This window comes from Medicago sativa, chromosome 4, assembly GCF_051527215.1.
Source record: "Medicago sativa cultivar Bolivia chromosome 4, Bolivia_mono, whole genome shotgun sequence".
NCBI lineage: Eukaryota > Viridiplantae > Streptophyta > Magnoliopsida > Fabales > Fabaceae > Medicago > Medicago sativa.
In genome coordinates, this window is record NC_140752.1 from 86518360 (window position 1) to 86539448 (window position 21089).

Consider the following 21089-nt stretch of genomic DNA (forward strand, 5'->3'; position numbering starts at 1 on the left):
CCAATTTTTTTAACTATTTTTCAATTTTTATATTTTTAAAAACTTTTAACTATTTTACAATTTTTTATTTTTAACTATTTAAAATTAAGTTGATGGTTCATGGTTTTTAAGGTTTATATTTTTACCATCTATCCTTTCAATGTAATCTTCCAGTCTGAATATTACTAAGCATATATGAAGAGACTGAATATTGCTCAGCTGATATTACTTTTTTGACGTCAAAGAGATTTTTTATTTTTTAACGGTCAAATTATTAATAACCAAATTCCTACACAAGACGCTAAAGAGTTTAATGTGTTTCTTTCGTTCATTTTGTATCATGTAAATATTGGTGTTAATCCCTTTTTACTAACTCTATGACAGTAGCGCTCACTTTTAAAATTTTAACTAATATGTAATTTATGATGTTTTCCCGCTCTTGATAAAGCTTTAATAAATATTTTAATAAAGATTTATAATTTTTGTGCAATATTCATTAATTGTTCATTTTTCCTTCGGAACAATTTTTTTACAAAATACGTTACTGAACCCCATGCCTTAGACCATGCATCACAAATATTTGGATTATGCGACCTTCATTCTCAAATTTACGAAGAATGGTAATATTCCGTAATTTGAACATCTCTCCTTTAAAATAAGTTTTTTAAAAGTGCCTATAATTCACATGAAAGGACTCGATACTAAATTGTAGTTAATATCTGCCTTTGCTATAGATCATGTGAAATGATTTATATACGTTGAAACTGAAAGGCAAAACGATATAAATCAAGTAGAGAGGCATTCAACCATCTATCTGATTCAGAAGTTTGTTCACCTGAAAGGACTGAATACTAAATTGCAGTTAATATCTACCTTTGTTGTAGATCATGTGAAAGGATTTATATACGTGGTACTAAATTGCAGTTAATACCTGCCTTTGCTAGAGGTGGCAAAAATACCCATGCCCATGGGTACCCGTGGGTAAAATCCGTCACAGGTATGGAGCGGGTAGCTAAACAGGTATCCACGGGTATAATAAATGGGTATTTGACTACCCATTATTATATGGACACAGACACGGATTGGATTGTATCCATACCCACGGGTACCCATATCCGATAATAAATTAAGTAAATTACTAATATATATCATATCTAATTACTTAAAGTTGGTACCTTATTGAAGAAAATTTTACCGCCCACCTAAAAATCCTCAATAATAACCTATTTTTATTTTAAATTTTTTTAATTCATCTTATTAAGTTCACCGTTTCCACTTCATTCACATCATAAAACATATAGATTATATAAGAATCATGAATTTTCTATGAATTATGTATGATTTATGAAATTTTGAGTGGATTATGTATGGATGTTTAAAAGTTGAAGTTTTTTGGTAATTAAAAAAGTTATTATTTGTACCAAAAAATAAATAAATTCAAAACTCCATGGGTACCCATGGATACCTCAATACCCACGGGTATCCGTATAGTGGGTACCCACGAGGATACGGGGCGGACACGAGTATCATATTTATCCAACGGGGCGGGGACATGTATCATATTATCCGTACCCATGGGTATCAATTGACATTTGTTGTAGATCGTGTGAAAAGATTTATATACGTTGAAGCTAAAACACAAAATGATATAAAGTAGGTAGAGAGGCTTTTAGCTATCTGTCTGATGCAGAAGTTTGTTCACCTGAAAGAACTGGATACTAAATTGCAGTTAATATCTGCCTTTGTTGTAGATCATATGAAAGGATTTATATATGTTGAAGCTGAAAGTCAAAATGATATAATCAGGTAGCTTTGGTAATAGGGTTTTCATTGGTTTATAGATAGATATCAATTATTACTGGAAAAGTGTTTCTACCGCTGACTAAATATGTTTTCATTTGTTACTCGTGATCAAGCCATTTTGAAGATTTAATTTTGTAATCTGTAATGCAAGAGTACTCTAAATATTATATTATGGTTTATAATTATCTGTCATTTCCCAATCTATCCTTCCAATATAATATTTTGTCAAATATGTTACTGAACCCCCGTGCGAAGCACGGGTTTGTAACTAGTTAAGGTATGTAAAAGAATATATGCATTTACGGAGAAGACTGATTTTAGGTTAATTCTAACCTATACTTTCTTGATATAAGGATTTATTTGATACTTAATTTTCTGGGGATTTCACTGAAGTATTCAATAATGTCAATAAATACAAAATTATATCATATAATCATATTGTATAAAGATAAATAGAAGAATTGTGAATTTAAGATATATAATTGACCGGTAGAGAGTATGAGAGTATCCTTTTTATCATCTAGATTTTTAGTCATTTATCGACCATCTAATGAGGTAATGATTAAATAGTTGAACGAACAAAGTCAATGACCTAAATAATATGATAATATAATGACTAGATCGATCACATGATGCATTCAAAAATAAAGTTCAACACATAACTCGTCAAATAGTTAGTGCTTAATAATAATTGTCTATACTTTATATTGACAATAATAATATACATTTGCAATTGAACAACATTTGCTAATACTCCGTATTACTTAAGTTGAGACTCTTTTTCTTTTTTGAGGGGTAAGTTGAGGCTCATTAACATCGTAAACTTTTTGACTTCAAGAATTGAGTAGATGACAAGTTTTAAAGGACTCTATAAATTGACAATTGTACTTGAGATGTTCATTTGAACGAAGAGAGATATGGAGAAAAATCAAATTAATGTATCGAATATTTTAATCTCAAAATTAGTTACTCTCTGATTCTATCTAAATGGACTCTCAAAAGAGGACCCAAACTCCAAAATTATAAATGTTCCTTATAAATTTTAATTAATAAAAAAATAAAGAATATTATGTTGAAATGTGTACTCTTTTAAAAGAGTCTATTGCTTTTGTAAAAAAAAAAAAAAAAAGAGTTCATTGCTAGTCCTCTTGTTTAAAATGGCACTCTTGTTCAAGAGTTTTATATGGTTGACCGTTGACTTATAATACTTTACCGATAACACGGGGAGAAATGATATTTTGACAACCACTTTTTGACAACTTTTGGACAACTTTCTCTCTCATACTCACATGATGTTGTTATCCCCTCTCTTCCTTTTTCTCTCTCCATTGTTTTTGACCAATAAGAAGTGAGAAAAACAAGGTTGTCAACAAAGTTGTCATCAAATGGATGTCAAAATATCATTACTCTAACACGGGGAAGTGGAAACTTTACTCAAGCATGTGGCTCCTCTCAGCAAATCTTAGTCTCAGAGTCAATAGATTGCGTGTGCTTATTCTGCCTCCAAAACCACCAGCATAGTCTGTTTTTGAGGGGAACCACCAGCTGAGTCTATAACCTATATTTGCCCATTGGGGATTTTGTACTATATGATCATATGATTAATGCATTTTTCGTTTATAAAGCAGTAATTCTCGTTAGTTGAATTGTTTGGGAGTATTTCGTGATCACAGTGTTTTAAATTGTACATCACATAAATAAGCCTCAAACATTTAATAAGAAATATAAGGGTTACTCCAACTCGTTATAAATGTATAATCACATGAGTAGTTAAAAGCTAGATAATCACAAGAGAAGATTATTCTATTCAAATCATAAATTACATAACTTGCTCTCCTATCTTTTTTACTTAAGAATCATGGTCAAGATATGAATTTAACATTTTTCATAAGTTGTTAGGTATCTAACGCGTATATCAGAACAATCACAAAATTTAGCGCGAACAAGGGCAGGTCGATGCCCACTCAGTCCATAGTTTATTTTTTCTATAGGTGAAATTACAAAACTACCACTGTTTAAAAAAGACTATTTTTAGATTTTAATTGATCTTCTATTTTTTTTTTTTTCATTTTGGTCTCTTAAGTTATAACCATTAGACACTTTGGTTTCTTCATTCTTTTGTGTGTAATTTTTTCATTCTTTTAAGTTACAATTGTTAGCCAATTTAGTTTCTTGAGTTACAAACGTTAATTAGGTCCTCTAAGTTGCAAAATAGACACTGATATAAATGGTCAAAGTTTCTAAAATTGTAACGTGAGGACCACAAAATTCAACTTTGTAATATAAGGGCCACAATCGAATGATAAAAAACTTAAAAACCTATATGTTTAACATTTATTGATGCTAATCAAAGAAAATTAATCCAAATTGTGAATTTACTTACGAAAAATTAAATATAAAAAACAATGTTGCTTCAAATGATTGAATGTTGTGTAATATATACTCAACAAAACACTACACTATAAGGGTGTTTTTTTTTTTTTTTTTTTTTTATGAAATACTATAAGGGTGTTTATTACCTATAATTGTGATAGTCGTAACCATATTACACCTACTTCATTTCTCACAACCGCAATTTAAAATCTTAATTACATTGCTGGATTTACACAATATCAAAATACTGTTTGAATCCTTTAAAAAAAGCTGTTTGAATCTTTGAGATTATCCACTAATCTAGACATTTATGAGCTTAAAGAAACATATAATGATTTCTCCTTGAACTATATTTTTCAACTTATTTTTATAAGTTGTTCAAAGACAATTTATGAAAATATCTTATATAAAAACAATTAAACTTTATTTTATATTTTATTATAAAACTAATTGGATAAAATTTTCATTTTCGTCCTAGAAGGCGTAACGAGTAACCACACTAATCCCCCAATGTATCTATATTTTAAAATAATACATGTACATTTTGCTAGTTAAAATAGTCTCTGACATTAAAATAGTCCTTCAATGTTGACAATAACTCTTTTATTATAGAGACTAATATAAATGTAAGAAAGTATTTATGAGGAATGATATAACTAACAATAAGTATATCAATGGACAAATATGTATTAATAGAACATTTTAACTTCAAATACTATTTTGACTAACATAATGCTTAATCTAAAACATTTTAGAATTTCGATGCATTAAAAGATTATCATGGCTATAAGCTACTCCCTCCGTTTTAAAATACATGTCCAAGTCAACCACTTCACACATGCCAATGCACAATTTTGACCGTTAATATCTTTAATTATTTAAAGTAAAAAATTATAAAAATTTAATATTTTAAAAATATTTGTCGAGACAAATCAAACAGCATCTTACATGCTAATATTTGTATTTATACATTAGTTAAAAAATATGGTCAAAGTAAGTCAAGTGAATAGTGCACATTGCAAAAATTGGACATGTATTTTGAAACGGAGGGAGTATTTGTTACACATTTAGGACATCATTGAGTATTTATCCAAAAATAATTTTATCCACATTTTATAATATACTCCCTCCGTTTCAAAATACATGTCCAAGTCAACCACTTCACATATGCCAATGCACAATTTTGACAGCTAATTTCTTTAATTATCTAAAGTAAAAAATTATAAAAATTTAATATTTTGAAAATATTTGTCGAGACAAATCAAACAACATCTTACATGCCAATATTTGTATTTATACATTAGTTAAAAAATATGGTCAAAGTAAGTCAAATGAATAGTGCACATTGCAAAAATTGGACATGTATTTTGAAACGGAGGGAGTATATATATATATATATATATATATATATATTATAAACGCTTAATTAAGTTATTCATTAGATTAGGATGCTTAAGTGTAAACCACCATAACAATTGTAGATAATTTAAAAACGTTGGAACCACTTTTATGTTTATGTTTATGTTGGTGCTTAAAAGATAGTAAAAATTAAAGAAGGAAAGACATACGTGGTAATGTGGGAGAGGTCATCAGATCCTGACATGTGACAAAAACACAAAGTGACATGTTATGGTGCAATAACTTATTGCTGAGAATATTTAGTATATTTATAGGTATGTATACACGTCTTAACTTCTTTATTTTTGTTGATTAAATCGTCTTAACTTTGCATCTTAGTGTGCAAATAATATGTATATTACTATTACTAAGCATTATAGCTCTATTCAACTGTTGGATTAATGATAATATAAAACACATTAATAGCTAGTAAAAATATATAATTTGGTAAAACTATTTTCTTTATTCTAATTTTTAAGTATGTGCGTAAAAACTTTCAATAATATTTATCTAAAAATGAAGTAAATACTTAATTTGCTTGTTGAGGAGAGATATTTTTTAGCAATATATATCGAACTCTAAATCTCCTTCTAAACATTTTTTTTTAAGAGAAACAACTTTTTTTAACAATTTTTATGATAACTTTCTCTCTTATGCTCACATTATGTTTTTACTTTCTTTTTCTATTGTTTTAGTTTTTATGTCAATACTCATATTTTTTTTTGTATATTTAGGTTGTCCCAATAGTTATGAACAAAAATTACACCTTCAATGTGAGATAGGGGTGTAAGTTGTTAGTTAACCATGGTCACATTCTTAACCAAGGATGTTTAACCTAGCTAATCACTTTCCAAGCCCTATATATACAACCGTTGATCCCCACATGGTGTATATATAGCCTCATGACACACGTCCTTTAACCATTAATTCCACTTCCTCTTCCAAAAACTTCCCCAAACATGAAACCCACGCTAACATTCCTTTGGCTCCTAATCACAACACTTGTCTATCATGTTCTTAGATCAATATTTCTAACCACCCTCTATTGGCCTCTAATAATTAATACTCTCTTTATCTCCACCCTCCTCACTATTTCTCTAATTAATTACTGGCTTGCCCCTGGAGGCTTTGCATGGAGGAACTATAAACAAAGCACAAAACTCATTGGACCTATGGGCTGGCCTATATTGGGAACTTTACCTCAAATGGGATCTTCAGCTCACACAAAACTCGCTTCCTTAGCCACTTCTTTCAAAGCTAAGAGATTAATGGCGCTAAGTCTAGGAGCCACACGAGTTGTTATAAGTAGTCACCCTGAAACTGCAAGAGAAATTCTATTCGGATCGTCTTTTTCTGACCGTCCGATCAAAGATTCGGCACGCTTGCTTATGTTCGAGCGTGCCATCGGTTTTGCTCCTTCCGGAACTTATTGGCGAAAACTAAGAAGGATTGCAGCCTTTAATATGTTCTCTCCAAGGAGAATTCTTGGCTTGGAGAGTCTCCGGCAACGCGTGACGGATGAAATGGTGGTGAAAGTTTTAAAGGATATGGAGGAGAAAGGGGTGGTGGAAGTTAGAGGGATATTGCAAGAAGGATCTCTTAGCAATATTTTGGAGAGTGTGTTTGGTTCCATTAGCAATTATAATTGTTTGAGTTTAAGAGGAAGTGAGGAACTAGGAAACATGGTTAAGGAAGGGTATGAGTTAATTGCTGAGTTTAATTTGGAAGATTATTTTCATTTTAAGTTTTTAGACTTTTATGGTGTGAAGAGAAGGTGTCATAAATTGGCGGCTAAGGTCACTAGTGTGGTTGGTCAAATTGTGGAAGAACGAAAAAGAACTAAAGAGTTGGTTATTGGGGATAATGATTTTCTAAGCACTTTGTTATCTTTACCTAAAGAGGAAAGATTAGGTGATTCCGATATGGTGGCAATTCTATGGGTAAGTTTCTAATTCTTCTCTCATCAAGTGATTATATAATTATATATTATTTATATGATATTTGTTTCTTCTTTTCGGCTTAGTTTATATATATTCTGCATGTAGAGTTAATTAAGTAGTTGATTCTTATATAGCCATGCATGAATATGTTTGCTATTTTGTGTAGGAAATGATATTTCGAGGAACAGACACAGTTGCTATACTCCTTGAATGGACCATGGCAAGGATGGCTTTACACCAAGACATACAGTTGAAAGCCCGTCAAGAGATTGACATTTGTGTTGGCCAAAACAGTCATGTAAGAGACTCAGACATTCCTAATCTCCCTTACCTTCAAGCCATAGTAAAGGAGGTGCTTCGACTGCACCCACCGGGCCCACTATTATCATGGGCCCGCCTTGCAGTCCATGACGTTCATGTAGATAAAACCCTTGTGCCAGCTGGTACAACAGCAATGGTAAACATGTGGGCTATATCTCATGACTCCTCTATTTGGGAAGATCCATTGAGTTTTAAGCCTGAACGATTTCTAAAAGAAGATGTTTCTATTATGGGTTCAGACTTGAGGCTTGCACCTTTTGGTGCAGGTCGTAGGGTTTGTCCGGGAAGAGCCTTAGGCTTAGCCACGGTTCATCTCTGGCTAGCACAACTTCTCCATAATTTTGTGTGGCTTCCAGCACAAGTACCTGTGGATCTTTCAGAAAGTCTTAAGCTTTCTCTTGAAATGAAGAGTCCTCTGAAATGTTCAGTAGTTCGTCGTAAGAGCACGACCATGTGAAATAAGCAACAAGAATATGGATTTATCGTCAATGTACTAATATATATCATGTTTAATATTAAAAGTTGAAAGTATTTTCTCCTTGTTTAATTTAGGACCTTTGATATTACCTTAAAAGTATATAATGCAATATTTGGCGATGAGTTTTCTATAATAATGCTTATTTCACGATTTCTAAGGGTATCAAATTATTGCAATAATAAGTAGTGGGAGTTTACTAACAAATTGTGTCTCTTCCAAATTATAAAATGTAAATTATTGTAATAATCGTAATTGTAATGTAGTGAAATTGCTTGTGATGTTCATTTTGTTTCTCTTTCATCTAATGAATATTTCCCGGTCTATTCTCTCTTTCTCTCTTTATATATCTCCCTCTCTCTCCCTGGTTTTCATGACAGCTTGGTTCATTTTTTATGCTTTTGTTTCATATCAATTATTAATCGGTTGGATTGTATCTCAATTCAAAATTTTGAAACGATTCTCGACTGTACTTTATATATTTCTCTTGGTCATACTTCGAACTAACCCGTGTCTCTTTCCCTTAAAAAACATTATGATTAACACACAACACAACATAAATATGCGGATTAAACAGTCTAATGCTTACTAACCGGTGTATACCAAATACGGAAAATCATGAATATATTTACGATTTTTTACATATTTTATTTCTTCAGGTGTCTACCGATAATTAAAGTTTTATTTTGTGTGTGTGTATATTTACAATTAGTTTTATTTATATCATTATATAGAGACAAACTTCAATGTTAATTACCGTATAACTACTTTTTGGTCGGACCAGACAAATTTTCTCTTAAGAATTCAACTTTATTTTACATTTAAGCTTAAGTTTACATCATAAAACTAGGGGCAAGATTATTTTTGGCATGTGTAAATGTTTTCATTTTGATTTCTAGTAAATTTGGACCTTCAATAAAATTTAATGGTGTTTTGTTTGATTTCTAGTAAATTTGGACTTTCAATAAAATTTAATGGTGTTTTGTTTGAGTTCCATCTGAGACGATCTTAAAGATCAAAATGAAAGATGATTCAACTCTTCTAAAATGAGTATTTCATTTTAGAGTATAAAATAACAAGTAATATAAACTATTAATTAACCTTTAAAAAAAATCAACTATTAGGTAATAAATTAAATATAAATATTATAAATAAAACATATCGAATCCTAAATTGACAAAATTAAAAACATTAATTTAATCCTCATTTTACACTCTAGTAAAAACAACCAAGCAAGAGGGTGACTTCCAAATCAATTGCTTTCGGAATATACATATAAATATAAAAATATATAAAGGGCAAGATCAAGTATTTACTTTTTTGCTGTGGGCATGTCCCACCACTAGGTCACTGGCCAAAGCTTAAGCCTTTATGTCAATTATAATCACGTCTCAAAACCTTTGGGTCTCTCTACTTTTGGTTGTCTATTTGTTTATGATGACCTTGTGTACGTAACTACTATACGCATTCAATTTTAAACCTGTGAAAAACGCATGTCGTTTTTCCTTCCAATAAGCCTAAAAAACAGACAATTAAAAAACTCATGAAGTGTTTATATGAGTGCAAATATCTAAGTTATAATCACGTCTCAAATCTGTGATTTCAAGTGAGTTTTTGTTTGATTTAAAGGCAAATGATTTTATATAATACAAGTAAAAGAAAGAAGAACAATTTAGCTCACTAGAAACTCAATTTTGAGCTTGAGTAGTAAAATGAAATCCCGATATATATTACCGATATGATTTATAATAAAATGATATAAGTTTTCTTCTTTAAAAAAAACTCGAGTAGTTAAAGAAATTATATTAAAAATGAATTATTTAAAAAAATTCAAATTTAAATCCCCATTTGTATTATTTCGGAGACTTTACTTACCTCCGGAGGTATCTAAAATGATCCAATTTTGGTATGTAATACAAGTAAAATATAGAAGCAATCAATATCATTTTGCAACACTACAATTTTTTTAAAAATAAATTATCTGAAATGAAATCACTTTTTTGGTCTAGAAAGGAACTTTTCAGGAATATGGGTTGGGATGCACCGTCTATAGTAGAATGTCAAATATTCGATCTCTATGCTACTGAAATTCTAAGTTCCCCAACAAATTTAACTACAATTATTTGTTTATAAAAAATATCACTATTTTGAGAAGAATGGACGCTAATAGCATTAATCCACTTCTTTCTTGGTGAGTGGAATTTTGGAGTCTTATTTTTTTAGCTAGGATTCTCTATATTTCTTAAAAGAAATGATTGTCTCATTTAAAGAGAGATATATAGAAAGAAGTTTGGAAAGAAAAGAAAAAAAAAAGATTTGAAGATTGTGGAATCGGTTATCTTTTTATTTTATTTCTTTAAACGGAGAGGATCACATTTGAAAGGCTTCTCTACATTTCTTAAAAGAAGTTGAGATATCCATTTGGAACAAGTTTAATACTTAAAATTTGAAGAATTTTTTTTGAATGATAATTTTTTTTTTAATGGTGGCGACATCCATAATCTACTTTGTGTATATAATTTTTTTTATAAAGAAATGCTAGATGTTAGTATATTGTTAGTATCAAACTCTGAATGTCGTTCTTATATTCCGTCAATGCTTCAAGTCTTTAGAGAAATGTTAGAAGAAAAATAACTAATATTTTTCTAAATGGATGCGTGCTATTCATTTTATAATTGTCAAATAGTATGAATCCATGATATCTTTATTGTTTTTGAGAGGTAGCATGACGTCTTCTATAAAACCAGATTCTTTAAACTAATTAAAGTAATTAAAGATAGTTAAGTCACGTCCCCAAAGTTTTTGGCTTTTCCAGTATCAAATATCTATATGAATCATTGTCATATTCTCGTATTATTTTCTTATGAACAAAGGCAAATCCCTTTATATTCCTCCTTTTGAAGAAGGAGTACATACATACTCACACTTCCAATAACCGTGCTAATGCTCCACAAATCTTTTGTCCTATTGAATTGGGGCCCCAAGTAGCATGAACTTAAAGTTAACATATTCTTTTTCAGTCCTTGTACCATTATTTCATAGTTTTATATGCAAAATTTTACGAAGATTCTGCATTATCCGTTCACCAGGAATGTTATTGATTAATTGATATTAATAAATTTGAGATTATATATACATTTGTTTCTTTGCCCCTTTGAAATGTCCAAGACTGCCATGCCATAAATTATCAGATTTTCATTTTAGAATTCTTCAGACATTTGTTTAACCTCAATGGCCAATAAGTAAGATATCAGACCCATGTATTTCAAATTGAGTCGTAATCCTTGAATTCAGCTAATAATTTGGAGTTGTTGCCAATGAAGATTAAGTCATATCTATAAACACACCAACAATATTTCAATGCTTGTTGTTTTTGACATTTAAGTGTTGGGTTCAAGTGTGAGCGGTTAATATCACGTCGATTATCAATGAACTAAATGTTGAATATATAAGAGATGTGACTTATTTACCTAATGCTTTAAGGCTTTGATTAAAGATATGTTATCTAAATCTCTTTTCGACTTTTGATTTTTTTTCTTTTTCTGTTGGCTCAACAAAATCATTATCTAAAATGTATCCATAGCCACTAGATTTTAAGCATAGTTCCAGTAACCGTTTCCACATAGCAAAGTTGTTCTTCCATCAGACTTGTAAAACGTTGATTGCACTTGTTGAAATTGAACTTGATGTCATCTTAATTCAACTTTGGCTCTTGATACTAGGTTGGCAATTTAAACAGAACACTGAACTCCCAAACATGATTTTTTATTTAGCAGCACCAATGCTTTGCATATAGAACTCCTTGGAGCTGCAAGTAATATTATTACAAGTGAGTGGCAAATGAGGTTTGAAGAGTAGAAAGTGAAAATATGGTGTTTTAGTCCCATATTGCTAGCAAAGAAACTAACATATGCGAACTTGTTCCATATAACATCACATGTGAAACTTTAACAAGTGAATTTGCATGAAGGTCCAAGAAGGTGGCTTGTTACAAGCTCTCTAATGGAGATTAGGAACAGAATTCCAGTTGTATTGTGTTATTTTTTATGATTAACTTTTTTTTGTGGGAATTTTTTATGATTAACTTGTCGTTGATAGTGTTAACTCCAAAAGAATAGATGCATTTAGAAATTTTTAATGAGTGTTAGGACATCTTATTTTTTGAACCAAACAGTAATGTTTATTTTTGTAAGACGAACAAGTGTGGTTGTCTGTTCTCTTATAAGGATTGTAACATCTTAATCTCCATTTTTATGAGACTTTACTAAGTTGTATTTTAGACATTATTTTTAGTGGGATGTTGATGTTACTCAAGCAAGAAAAATCAAATACGTAATATTACTTATAAAATTATTTTTTTCTAAATTATTTTTGCTAAAATTCATTTATCACAAATTTTGTTGTCGAGTTCGTAGTTTTTTTTTTTGCAAAGTTGTGATGTATTAAAGTTGAGTTCATAACTCTACTATGAACAAATGCCAAACGCAAGGAAGAATATAATACAAAATTCGCAGCTGCTCTTTAGACCCTCTAAAAAAGAAAGAACGGTGTTTAATTGTCATTTAGCACCGAATAAGAGTTAATTGTCGTTAGAGCTCTTTTTAAATCAAGTAAATCACCTTTAAAATCGGTTTGACTGATTTATAAAATGTTTTAAGGGCAATTAACCATCATTCAATTTTTTTTGTGTTTGTGAGCAATTGTTAAGTGTAGATTTTTGGTCTTGGTTAAAAAAAAAACTTATGACTATTACTTTTTCCACCCTATGCTATTCTCGCGCGCCCTGTGTTTTTTTTCCAAAAATGTCCCTGTGATTTTTCAGATTTTAGAATCCGAACTGAGTTTTTCCTTTGTTATAGGCTGAAAAAAAATGAGTTTTTCCACCAATTTGGATTTTATAATCTGAAAACTTCAAAAAATAGGGCGCGCGCTCCTTGATTTTTTCGGATTATATAGAATCCGAACACCCCCTAAACACATTTTTTGAAGGGTAATCCGAACTGTATCAACACAAATTTTAAACATGTTTGTAACATGGATAGTCATTTTAAGGACAATATTAATCTTTTTAACTCTCATCCTTCTGTTTTGGGTCATTGTTAGCTGTTCTTAGTCAAACATCCAGTTTTCGGGCTACTTGAACAAATTGCTCTGAAATTTCCTTCGAAAATCAGAAGGAAAAAAAAATCAACGATATAGACACCCTTAGAAGGAACTTCTTATGGGACTCCGTCCCTCAAAATCCAAAATTCCATCGTTTAGACCAATTTTTCATTTTTGTTTTAATTTTTCATATTCTCAGAAAAATCCAAAAAAAAATTGCATTAGTTTTATTTGATTTTTAGAATTTTTTGGTGGTATTTTGAGGTTAGATTTGTCATTTCATGGTGTTTATTAGCATTGTGTGAAGTGTGAAAGACAATTTTCACATAAAAATAAGCAATTGTTAGATTACATATTCATAAATCAACAATGCATTGGTCTAAGTGGTAAGAGACTTAGGCTCATTAAACAGATGGTCAATGATTTGATTTCTGACTCATGCATATGAACAAAATACGGTCGAAAGGGCATCTCTTGTGCGCCTAGTTCATCGATTGAGATACTTTTTGATAATCTTACTTAATATATTCTTTGTCAATTGTTGTTTTCTTTGTACTCATCTATCAATGATTGTATTGCGCTCGATATCATTACTTTCTTTCAGTCTGCAACAAATTTATCTTGAACATCCATCATGTCCCCAACACACGGGGATAATCGCTTGAGCCAATCTTTTTTGTTGAATGGTGGATTCAATAATAGAGAATTTTCTTTTTTTCATCCCATTTAATTCAAGAATTCCCATCAACAGGTAATTCTCTCCGTAAAAGAAAGTTAACGGAAAATTAACGATATTAATAGAGAAGAGATATGTTTATCCATTTGATAAAAAATTGAAGGAGAAAAGTGTAAGTTTTAAAACTAGAAAGGATGACGACATTATTTTAGTAAACCTAACGAGAAATGAACTTAATTTTCCCAATAATTTATCATGTCTATTATTTGTGTGCATCAAACATTTTTTTTATGTTTGTGTGCATCAAACATATAAGTATTTATTATGTCTATATTTTATTTTATCATCATCTTGTTTTATATTCATATTTGAACCCTCTCTATCATACATGCACATCAAAAGTGCCCTAAAAGTATTTAATGAAAGAAAAGAAAGTCCAAAAAATAGTAAGAGTGAAGTGTTATTTTTCGGTAAAAAAAAAAAAAAAAGAAAGAAAGAAAAGAAAAGAGTAAAGTGTCTGCAATCTGCATACATTTTTTTTTAACAAAAAGTGTCTGTATTCATGGAACCCGATTCCACGACATATGATGGAGTACCATGCAATATTAATTTTTTTTTGGTTTATTTATTGAGGGCATAGGAATCAACGTCAAGACGTACAATATAGAGGGAGTGGATCCTCTCCAGTGGAGATACCTCCAGTTTTCTACAGTGTTTAACTATCCACCTTTGATTATACATTTTAGTATTTCAAGATTAATACATTGGCCCCTATTTCATTGCTTTTTTGTTTTGATTCCAATTTCCACCTCTATATATCACATTCCAACCGTGTCTTCCTCCTTATAACCAGTAACAACTGACGAGAAAAACATAAGCTCCAACACAAAGAAAGGAAGCAATGACCACCACCAAACAGGTTAATTTACATTGCATGAATGCACATATATTATTATAATATAGATCTAATCTAATAATTTATTATATATTGAATTTGTGCAGATGGATGTAGAGAGAAATGATCATGAAAAACTGAAGCATCTTGGATTTGTGAGAATTGCTGCCATTCATGCTTTTGTTTGCATGTCGAGTCTGTATGACTATGCAAAACAAAACTCAGGACCTTTGAGATCTGCTGTTGGAACCGTTGAAGGTACTGTCACTACCGTTCTCGGTCCTGTTTACAACAAATTCAAGCCTCTCCCTCAAGATCTCCTTGTTTTTTTCGACAACAAGGTCTCTTTCTATCTCAGTACTCTCTTTTTTGTTTCTTTTATGAAAATTCTCAACAAAAGGTCCTTCATAATTTGTGTTTCTATTGATGTTATTTCTGATGATGATCATTTGTAATTGAATTCGGATCAGATCTGTTTGTTACGTTCTGCCATGAATATCAGGGAAAAACAACAACCTCTTTTTGTATACATGAACCTGTTATTTGCATGCATCTATAGTAACAATGTTTGTTTTTTATTCTGATTTTTGGACATTATTATAAGAACATGTACTCCCTCCGGTCACATTTATAAGAAAAAAAACACTTTTTTAGATTCATTCAATACTTAATGTATTTGGTCAATATATAGACCAAATACATTATGTATTCAATAAACCTAAAAAGTAAATTTTTGCTTATAAATGTGACCGAAGGGAGTAACTAATAAGTTCTCTTTCAACAGAAGAAAGCCTTGAAACTTGACATGCATGCAATATGATTCTAATGTTACTTCATTCTCTAGTTTTGTTAAAAATTCTATGGATATGTATTTTGTGTCCTTTTATTCTCTTTGATTGAATGCATGTTTGGTATCACGGTGATTTTGTCACAATCATGATAGTCACCACAATGATTTTGAAAAGGCTACAAAGTGTAGCCTTTGAAAATCTGACAACACTTGGGTGACATTGTGATGTCAATGTCATATTGGCCCTACAATGTCACCCAAGTGCTGTCCTTGAAAATCACGGTGACTCACCGCGTGGTTTTGACAAACAAATTATGATACCAAACATGTATGTAATTTCCCAACGCACTTTTAGATATAAAGCAAAAACAAAAATTGGTAATCAACAAGCTAGTGATAACATTTTTTTGTACAAACTCATTGGGAATTTATGCTTTACATTAGTATTTATGCATAACCTACCATCCCACACCTAACTCATTGAGAATTGAGGCACTATAATAGAATTTATGTATAACCTATCAACGATAAGATGTTGAATTTGAACCCAAGTCACGTCGCATGTGAACGGATGATCTTCCAACCATATGTACCAACTGCAGTTTGTTGGTGATAACATTTTATAAATACCATTAATAAGTGTTGTTTTATGACAATGTTAAACATTTTTTTGTTAAAACTGTTGTTTTATGATTGTGACAGGTGGATGAAGCAACCAACAAATTTGAAGAGCATGCTCCTACTTTTGTAAAGCAAGTAGCAAATCAAGCTAAAAGTTTGATTCAAGAAGCGACACACAAAGCTGAGAAAGTAGTGAATGAGGCTCAATCTGGTGGGGCAAAAGCAGCTGCAAATTATGTAGCTACAGAATCTAAACAAATTGTGCTTACTGGTTCAGTAAAACTATGGTCAGGTCTCAACCACTATCCACCATTCCATGCAGTGGCAGAGATGGCAGTTCCAACAGCTGCACATTGGTCAGAAAAGTACAACCATGTTGTTAAGGACATTACTGGAAAGGGATACACACTGTTTGGATATTTGCCTTTGATTCCTATTGATGAAATAGCCAAGGCATTTAAACAAGGAGAAGTTAATGTGAGTGCAGATCATGAAACATCTTCTGTTGAAGATTTTTCTGATTGAGTACTAGTACTACTACTAGCTATTTTCTTCACATAATGTGGTTGAGAAAGATGTAGAGGGTGTGTAGGTATGAATGGAAATGTAAGAAATTATGAGAACAGACTATGTAGCTTAATATTAACAAAGTCTGTGGAACATATAATGATCATGCCAATTCTGAGTTAAATATGAAGCTTGTTTTGTTTTTTTCTTGCATAAAATATTGTTTTCATTATGTTTTGGCCGTATTGATTATACTTTGGGACCAATTGAGTATTGGTCCAGGATGGACACCTCCTGAACCTTTCATAACAGGAAAAAGGAAAAAAACTAATTTGAATATTTTCACACTATACATCTTCAATTTGTTTTACATGTTTTGGTTTCTTATCAGTTACTTCCTATTATTTTTACTTCTTGCACACTTGAAATTATTTTAAACATGATGCACATTTGTGCTTCCTTTTCTTTTATTCCAAGATTTAAGAAATGAAAAAGTCTGTTGATATTTGTTGACAGAACTTGGCAAATTTAACATAACTTTTGTTTAGAACAGATAATTTTAACATAACTTCATCACGTGAAAATTTCAGAATTCACATGGAAAAGTTCACATCTGACACTTTCTCCTAACTTCATGATCTTCTCTAACACTATCTCTTCTTTACACTTAGGATCTTGCCTAATTGCCTAACATAGTCAGCCTCTTCTTAGCTTTTTCCCATTTACTTCACCCATTTTTATTTATGAGAAATAGCAACACAAACCCTGTAAAACTTTTTGAATTGTTTGATGGATTTATCTCATGAAATCTAAGTAAGATCCATTAAATCACAAGTCCTAATAGTTGCTATTTGATGAGAGCCACTATGGAACCCCCACATAAATTTTACTACTTGGACCAAATGACTTTTGGATCGAGTATTGATTCAGGATGGACACCTAAAGTCCTATACATTTCATAACAGGAAAAAGTAATAATTAATTTGAACATAATACATGTTAGACAAAGTCTTAACAAATACTCCCTCAACAAAAAAAAAAAAAAAAAAAAAAAAGCCTTAACACATACTCTAATAAATTTGTGATAATTTTTGTTTTTAGTTACATTGTTTAGTCTTGGCTTTGTTCTTTATTCGGAATTAGTTGTCTTGACCTTTGAATGATGTAAAAATAGTTTTTGCACAATGACAATAACAACACGTAGAATTAATCAAAAAGTCAGACTCATCTTTTGGCTTTCTCACACCATACAACTTCGTTTTCCATTTTATGTGTCATATACCAGTTATTGCCTTTTATTGCAGACTTGTTTTAAAGCTCATGCCCAGTTATGCTTCATTGTCTTTTATTTCAAGATATAAATAAGAAATGAAAATGTTTGTTGAAATTTGTTGACATATTAAATATTCACCTATATACAGCAACTTATTCAATTTGAAGGACAAAAACATACAATTTTAACATAATTTCATCACGTGAAAATTCCAGTTTTCACATGAAAAGTTCATTCTCCCAGTAAACACCCATCCTTATTATAGCAACAAAAGATGGGCAACCTTGGAGGCAACATCATCCCTTACTTTTCCCCCACATTACTTTGTCATCACCTACTATGCATGTCCACCTCCATCTTTAACAACTCCTTACACTTTCTTCTAACTTTATCATCTTCAATACTACGAGATATAGGAACACACACTTTGTAACACTTTTTGATATTATTTGATGGATTTCTTTCATGAAATCCAAGTAAGATCTATTAAATTATCATTCCTACTTGTTATTTGATGAGAGCCACTATGAAACCCATATATATTTTCCATCCACTACACAAATAAGGGGAGGGAGGTAATGCAACCTAAGAGAATGAGAATGAGAGGAAGATGCAATGCATCTCATAATAAGGTTTATAATGATACGAGGGAAACCAAAATTCCAAAAGGGTTAGCCTTAGAAAATCTCAATACACTCTATCACAAACTTTCTCGAAGTCAACTTTAAGCATCAAAAGGTTTTCTTACCTCTCTTCTTGTGCATGTAATATAATGAACAATTTCTTGAGCGATTATTACATTATGAGACGCACCTCTATTAGGACTAAAGGAGATTTGAAGAGGGGCAATGAACTCGATTATTATTAATATTATCCCTCCTACTTAATTTTCAAAGTATCTTTTTAATCTATTAAGTATAAATATATAAAAATAATAAGAAGTCTATGAAGTATGCCATAATTTATTCGTCAACCTTTGTTGTTAAGATGTTAGAGAATGTGATTTAAATATTTTAGAAACTTCTTATTACGTTATAAAATTTAAGAACTAAATAGGAAAATATTGGTATTTAAAAAACTAAATCGACTTTACTCTTTTTTTTTACAAGAAATCGAGAGTTTACTTCTTTTTTTTTGAAGGAAAAACCGAGAGTTTACTTTGATTGTCATATTCACAGACAAGAGTACTAACAAAAATAAATTGAAATATTTCGGTCTATATCTCAATATTGATATAAACGGATTTTTTTCCCTAAAAAATATATATACACGGATTTTTTTTCCAGAAAAAAAAACTTTTTTTTTGTGGAAACAAAAATTACTTTTTTGATAGAGAGAAAAAAAATTACGATTACTACTTATTTTTTGAGAAATGTCAAATTGAGACTTTTTTTTAAACCGTGTCTGTTAGGAGTATACTCCCTCCGGTCCTATTTATAAGAGAAATTTTGATCAACAAAAGTTAATGTATCTAGTTAAAAAATTGGACCAAATACATCCACTTTTGTTGACCCTAGTTTCTCATATAAACAGGACCTGGGAGTATTATGGAATGTGGTCAACACTTACTGAATTAAAGCAATGATCGTTAGCATGTAAATGTACATTATGGAATATGGTCAAATGAAGAAAATCAAAGCAAGGATCATTATGCTAATGAATGGCAGATTATGGAATTAAAGAAGAAAATCATGACACATTCCTTATACAGTAGTCAACTTATGTAATGATTTAATAGTTTTAATGTTATAGTCAAATTATAGGCTAGGCTTTATTACATAGATCCATATACACTTGTATATTAACATGTTACATGAATAAGAAAAATATTATTCCATATCAATTCACGTATATACATCTTTTCCTTATAGTGTCATTAAAGATGATAATAAGTGTTAACTAAAAAAATATTTTTATATTATAAAAAAGGTTTTATAAAAAATTATGATGATTAAAATTTGACATGATCAGAAACTGCAAAGTCATGATTTGCTAGAACAAGCTATGGCAAACACTGGTCTATAGCCGAATATAATTGTTTTTTCTTGTTGGTCAACGATATTTTATCCCATTTCAAAAGTATTTACAAATTTTTTTCTAAAATCCACAAACACTCAGAAGTAAAATATTCAATGAACTTTTTAGAAAATCATAACCCAAGGAAGTTTAAACATAGTTAAACGATCTTATCATTTATTTGGATCTACAATACATTTTGATATATTAAACACAAAATTTTATTTCTATATGATCATATAATAAGCAACATTTAATACTTTAAGCATGAATAAGTTTGAAGAAGGTGAGGTAAAAGGTCTCATTTGGCTTCTCCAAAACATGAGCTTCATACTTGTTAGAAGCAGAACCATTGTTGGCAGAAAGGGTGAGGTGGTAGCTAGTCCCTTCATCATCAATTAGGGATACATAATTGATGATTTTCTCCAACTTCAGTTCCACCTTAGGATTTTCCGCGTTCTGCTCATTAATAGCATACTCAGCGATACGAATTATATGTGGATCCTTTATGTTGATGGGGATTGAATCACCGGGTGGTATAGCTTGATTTGTGGCCCCCAAGGAAAATAGAACAATGAGGATAAAAACAAGAGATTGAAATCTCATGATTCTTGTATTGTAATTGTTATCTTTTCAAGCTTAACAAATTTTGTTGTTGTGAGTAAGCCTTAGCTAGTTAGGTTGTTATATTTATAGCACACAAATTATATCAAGTTCGTAAAAAAAATAAAAAAAATTGTGAAAATAAATATAATTAAGTTAAATATATTTTTTTATTCAACCTAAGTCAAATATGTTACATAAAAAAGATTACATAAAAATTTAATATTAATTCATTTAATTATTGTAATACAAATTATATTATCCATTCTCTTTTTTATCTATATTTTCACACACATTATATCAAGTTAGGAAATTT

The 21089-nt window shown here is 30.6% G+C and overlaps 3 protein-coding genes across 3 annotated transcripts; 2 read left to right on the forward strand and 1 right to left on the reverse strand.

Moving 5' to 3' along the window:
• The first annotated feature begins 6443 nt into the window (after positions 1 to 6443).
• LOC146933151 (cytochrome P450 78A5-like) lies at positions 6444 to 8442 on the forward strand. The gene is made up of 2 exons (XM_085704877.1): positions 6444 to 7493; positions 7660 to 8442. The coding sequence occupies exons 1-2, from the start codon at positions 6513 to 6515 to the stop codon at positions 8269 to 8271; spliced, it is 1593 nt and encodes a 530-aa protein (XP_085561003.1). The 5' UTR covers positions 6444 to 6512; the 3' UTR covers positions 8272 to 8442.
• A 6373-nt stretch (positions 8443 to 14815) lies between these two features.
• On the forward strand, positions 14816 to 17065 carry LOC146933152 (REF/SRPP-like protein At1g67360). Its single transcript, XM_085704878.1, has 3 exons — positions 14816 to 14987; positions 15071 to 15304; positions 16456 to 17065. Exons 1-3 carry the CDS (start codon positions 14970 to 14972, stop codon positions 16897 to 16899), a joined length of 696 nt encoding a protein of 231 aa, XP_085561004.1. The 5' UTR covers positions 14816 to 14969; the 3' UTR covers positions 16900 to 17065.
• Positions 17066 to 20431: 3366 nt separating this feature from the next.
• On the reverse strand, positions 20432 to 20776 carry LOC146933153 (cysteine proteinase inhibitor 4-like). The gene has a single exon (XM_085707814.1). The coding sequence runs from the start codon at positions 20774 to 20776 to the stop codon at positions 20432 to 20434; it is 345 nt and encodes a 114-aa protein (XP_085563940.1).
• Positions 20777 to 21089: the final 313 nt, after the last annotated feature.